General features: G+C 38.2%; 1 protein-coding gene across 1 annotated transcript; it reads left to right on the top strand.

Annotated features, from left to right (window-relative positions):
* The first annotated feature begins 928 nt into the window (after positions 1-928).
* Positions 929-3,439, top strand: LOC131045189 (G-type lectin S-receptor-like serine/threonine-protein kinase SD2-5). Its single transcript, XM_057978725.2, has one exon. The coding sequence runs from the start codon at positions 929-931 to the stop codon at positions 3,437-3,439; it is 2,511 nt and encodes an 836-aa protein (XP_057834708.2).
* The last annotated feature ends 1,688 nt before the right edge of the window (positions 3,440-5,127 follow it).

The raw sequence follows: 5,127 nt of genomic DNA, 5'->3' as shown, positions 1-5,127 counted from the left end.
AAAACTACAATGTAAAGTGAAGGATCTTGGGGAACTTGTGAAGAAAAACTCAATTGTTGATTTATGTTTATTATGGCATACTATAAATTATCATCACTATTAAATTCAGTTTTTAATTCTTCAATTTGTACCCTCTAATACATTATTTAAAGTATATTTTACTATCAAAGTAACCATTACACCTCCTTTGATGTGCAAAGTGCCACTATAGATTATCTTAACATAGACTCCGCATACTTAATGTGCAACAAAACGTAAATGTCTATCTTTTTCCTATCACATATTCTTGGCAGACACGTTTTTGCTTCGACTCTTACATGGCCTTAATTATACACCTTTTTCTAAGCAGCACCCATATTGTACCATTGACCATATTTTGTAATTAATTAATAATTAAAATAGAACATATGTTTATTTTTAGTTAATTAATACTTAAAATAGAACATATGTTTATTTTTTATGTTTATTTTTTATATTTATTTTTTAATTAGTTATTAAATATGATCAATGGTACAATATGGATGCTCGATACACGTTGCCTAAATATACATCATACATGGAATAGCATTAAAAGTCCGACATGTACTTTATATTAGTGCGGTGAAGTCAAAGAAACTTTGTTTGATTGGAGACCATATACTACACCTACAAGGCGGCTAAGACTTTGTCAAGCCATAGAATTCGGATCTTATTAGGTTAGCCAGAGAGACTTTGACTTCAATATTGCTGGGATTTTTTTGAATTAACACTAAACCCTGCGTACTTATGCTTAGCTTTGAGTTTTTTGGCTTCCTATTATCGTTTGCCAATCCTAATCAGTGCGTTCCCAAATCATTGCCATTAAAGCTCTCAAATTTGAACTTGTCTTTCATTTGAATATGTTATTCTTCTGTGATCTCTCTCTTGAACGTAACCGCTGTTTTGAAAAATGACAAAGGACTATTTTTCGTGCTCTGCTTCTTTGATTTCGCTACTTTTAACACTCTTCTTTCTATCGTGCTCACGATTGACAGGGAGCCTTCCGATTCCTTCCGCAACTGCATACGGAGGCGCAACTTGGAAGAACAATAACCACTCTTTAGATTTCCTGACACCGTCAGTTTACCAAGATGCACTCGTCAGGCCGATTCTTCTGAGCGGCAATATCTCATATAATGATATGAATCTCCAGTTTGGATGTGGGTTCTTCTGCTATGGCAGTCCTTGTGATACAGGATACCTATTTGCAACTTTCTTTGTTGTCCACAAAGCTGATGGTAGGCTGTTTGATATGCAAATGGTGTGGAGTTCAAACAGAGATCAAATGGTGCAAGAAAACGCAGCCCTAATACTCAGCTCTACAGGAGAACTTGTGTTGAAGGACGCAGATGGCAGTCTCGTCTGGTCTACAAATACATCCACCCAATCTTTTCAAAGGATGGAGATAGGCGAATCTGGGAACCTTGTTCTCTATAACCCCGACGGTGGAATCATCTGGCAATCTTTTGATTATCCAACCGATACCATTCTGATAGGGCAGAAGTTGAAAGTGGACCAGAAGCTTATAGCAAACACTTCTCCTAAGAATACAAGCGAAGGTCGTTTCTATTGTACCTTACTTCACGATTGCTTTGCTATGTTTACAGCCTCTGCACCGGCTAAAATGTATTTCAGATATCCCGAGCTACCTGCATGTGTGGAGTTCTCTTATGCCCAGTTCGACAACCAGTCCGTCCATATTTATTTTCAAGGAAGACGATCGCCGTCAATAAATTTATCAGTACCCAAAGATAGCCTTTACTTTAAATTAGATTGGGATGGAAATTTAAAGGTCTGCTCAATCCTGCAAACAATAGGAAGATATTCCCCTGACTACCTGCCATCCTTTGTAAAATACCATCATCCAAGACCATGCGGAGACTACGGTGTTTGCACAAATGGTCAGTGCAGCTGTCCAAAAGATGGCAATGCTTTTAAACCGATCGATGCCGCAGAACCCGATCAGGGATGTGCTCCGCACGTTCCTCTAGCATGCTCAGAGAAAAGTAGGCGCCAGGATCATCACTTCTTAGAACTGGAGCACGTTTCCTATTTCACTTATCTTTATGAAAATTCTTCGACGCCAGGGTTGGTGTCAAGAGATGAATGTAAAAGACTTTGCCTCGAAAACTGCTCTTGCAAAGCTGCTTTTTTCAGGTACGAGACCAATTTTTCTAGTGGTTATTGCTATCTAGAATCCAATATCTATTCTATGAAAGCTAACAGTCCAGTCGATAAGTTTTACAATTCCACTGCTTATATTAAAATCCAGTCAAGGTCCAAGCGCATTAAATACTTGATTGTCGTCATCATTTGTGCTTGTGTGGGCGGAGTACTAGCTCTCTTTATCCTATTGTGGGTTTGGATAAGTAAGTCTCAAAATAGCAGACAGCAAAAGGAAAAAGATGAAGATGACGGTGAGGATGATCATGTAGATTGGTCGGCAGGCTTACCGTTGCGGTTCACATTCCAGGAATTGCAAGACGCTACACACAACTTTAGTGTGAAGTTAGGAAGAGGAGGGTTCGGGTCAGTTTACGAAGGTGTTTCGGCTGCCGGCTCAAAGATAGCAGTTAAGCGGCTTGATGGAGCAGGACAAGGGAGAAGGGAATTCCGGGCAGAAGTGGAAACTTTAGGAAATATTAATCATCTTAATTTTGTAAAACTGAAGGGGTTTTGTGCAGAAAAGGCCCATCGAATGCTTGTATACGAGCATCTACCAAATGGGTCTCTTGATAAATGGATATTTTCCAACAATATCCATCAACATTTGCTGGATTGGAAGGCTAGATGCAAAGTAGTTTTGAATATTGCAAGAGGATTGACATATTTACATGAAGATTGTCGAGAACAGATAATACACTTCGACATCAAGCCTCAGAATATTCTCCTTGATCAAAATTTCAATGCCAAGGTCTCAGATTTTGGTCTGGCAAAGTTGGTTAACAGAGAGCAAAGCGAAGTGATAACCATGATGAGAGGGACACCAGGGTATATGGCACCGGAGTTACTGAACATGCATTTTACAGAGAAGGCAGATATATTTAGCTTTGGTGTTGTGGTGATAGAAATTGTCAGCGGAAAACGAAGCAGAGAACTTTCAGAGGATGGCTTGTTTTCACTGTTACAAATTAAGGCAGAGGAAGGGAGGTTAATAGATTTGGTCTATCCGGGGCTTGAAAATGAGGAAACCGGCGTTAAAGAAGAGGCAATCAAATTGTTAAAACTGGGAATGTGGTGTCTACAGGACAATTTTACCAAGCGACCGGCGATGTCTATTGTGGTGAAGGCGTTGGAGGGTTTAATAGACACGTTCAATGATGTTCCATGCGCCTTGGCAGTTTCTTCTGATAAGCAGCCTCTCTTCTCATCGGATCTGTCCTATGCTCCTACAACTTCCGTGATATCTGGACCTAGATGATTTCGCTATTTACTTATTTTCCCCTACATGCTTTCTTTTACCCATAAATCTCCGACCATCTCTATTTTTATTCCAATATGTTCGAATGTTGAATAGGTCTTCAGAGTCCGCCTATAATTTGCCAATTGTATCTTTACAGTCCTCAGGCAATTGCTATCAGCCCACACTCATAACAGGGTTCTCTCCTATTATCCTAGTTCTGTGTTCTATGGATTTTACATAATTTGTCTCCATTTAGTAGCCACTACCTATAAGGCGGGGGACTTATGTGTCCATGTAACGAGTTTGGCAATAATTTGTGCTGGGTGTTGCGGCAGGAAAAACATTTGGAGTTTATTAATGCTTTTTTTAAAAGAATTCAGATTCAAAAATAATTTTGAATAACGGCTAAGAAAACTATTGGCTGTTATTTAGTTTTGTAGGGATCTTTCTATTTTTCATTTTAAGCAAAGCAAAAATATTGTATGCAGGAGACGACTGTATGCAACTGGCAGCTGCATAATTGGACAGTGGGTGGGGTAGATAGAGAGGAATTCAAGCTTTCCCATGATCGTTTTTGCTTTTTATTCTTATTGGTCCCTTAAATCTAATTCATTTGCAGGTAGTGTGCAGTACCGAATCTGGAGAGCATTGCTAACGCCCGTACAAAATAGATTACCCTGTGACAGGTACATAACAAATGCTGTGTTTTCCTATTGCTAGTGCTATTAAGCCATAAATCAGCCAGGTAGAAAACATGTGCAGTTGAACAAATAATTTTGTTGATCCCAAGTTTGTTATTCTAAATATACTAATAAAGAATTTATCAATGCATATTAGTTGTCTTTGTACAGTGTGCAGTAAATTATTTCCAAGCATTAGTATTGTGTAGACCTTCGGAGCATTTGATTCCCATGGAAACCTGTGCATGCTATCTAATGATTCTGTTTTTCTACATTTTCTTTGCTTCCTTCTGTGCAATGCAATTTGTGGGTTGTTCTTACCTACTAGCAGAATTGCATCAGTTTTTCAGTAGTTTGCCAAATAACACTTTATTTGCAAGGGTCACTGCAATGTGTGGTAAAACTGCAGTATTGCAATAGAGCATGGACATCGATCACAACACTATCAAAAGCAGACTTCTGCCACACATTCAATTTGTCTTGTAAAATGCTAAAAAGAGGATACTAATTACCCAAGTATTGAAAGGCTTTTCTATACGAACAAGGTCTAACATCTCTATTTTTATTCCAGTATGTTTGAATGTTGAATAGATCTTTATAGTCCGCCTGTAATCAGCCAATTGCTATCAGTTATAAAAAGGATTTATTAGAAAATGTATAAATGGTTACAGGTTAACTCTGATCAGGCAGCTGCTATTAGCCCGAGTGCATAACAGGGTGCTCGCCTATGCTCCTAGTCCTATGATGTATGGATTTCCGATAATTTCTGTTCATTTATTTGTTTTAATTTTTCCTTTATTGTTTCCGTCCACCATTGTCGAATTAGAGTTCGAATGTAAAAAAGGAATTTTCATCATTCACATGTACCATATTTCTCGAATGAGCTTTCTAATTTTTAATATTAAATTATAAGCTTAAAAAGGAATTGCAATGTACCAATTACGCTGTTCACAGAAGAATGGTCACACACAGGTTACAAATAACTGCATGACAGTAAGATTCTCGAATGATGACTTATTAAGCTTC

Source organism: Cryptomeria japonica, chromosome 7 (assembly GCF_030272615.1).
Source record: "Cryptomeria japonica chromosome 7, Sugi_1.0, whole genome shotgun sequence".
NCBI lineage: Eukaryota > Viridiplantae > Streptophyta > Pinopsida > Cupressales > Cupressaceae > Cryptomeria > Cryptomeria japonica.
The sequence above is the reverse complement of the archived record's forward strand: the minus strand, read 5'-3'. Positions and strand labels throughout refer to the sequence as shown.

What these genes read in the sequence shown, in the direction of transcription:
- LOC131045189 (XM_057978725.2), top strand. Translation starts at nt 929, where the DNA reads ATGACAAAGGACTATTTTTCGTGCTCTGCTTCTTTGATTTCGCTACTT.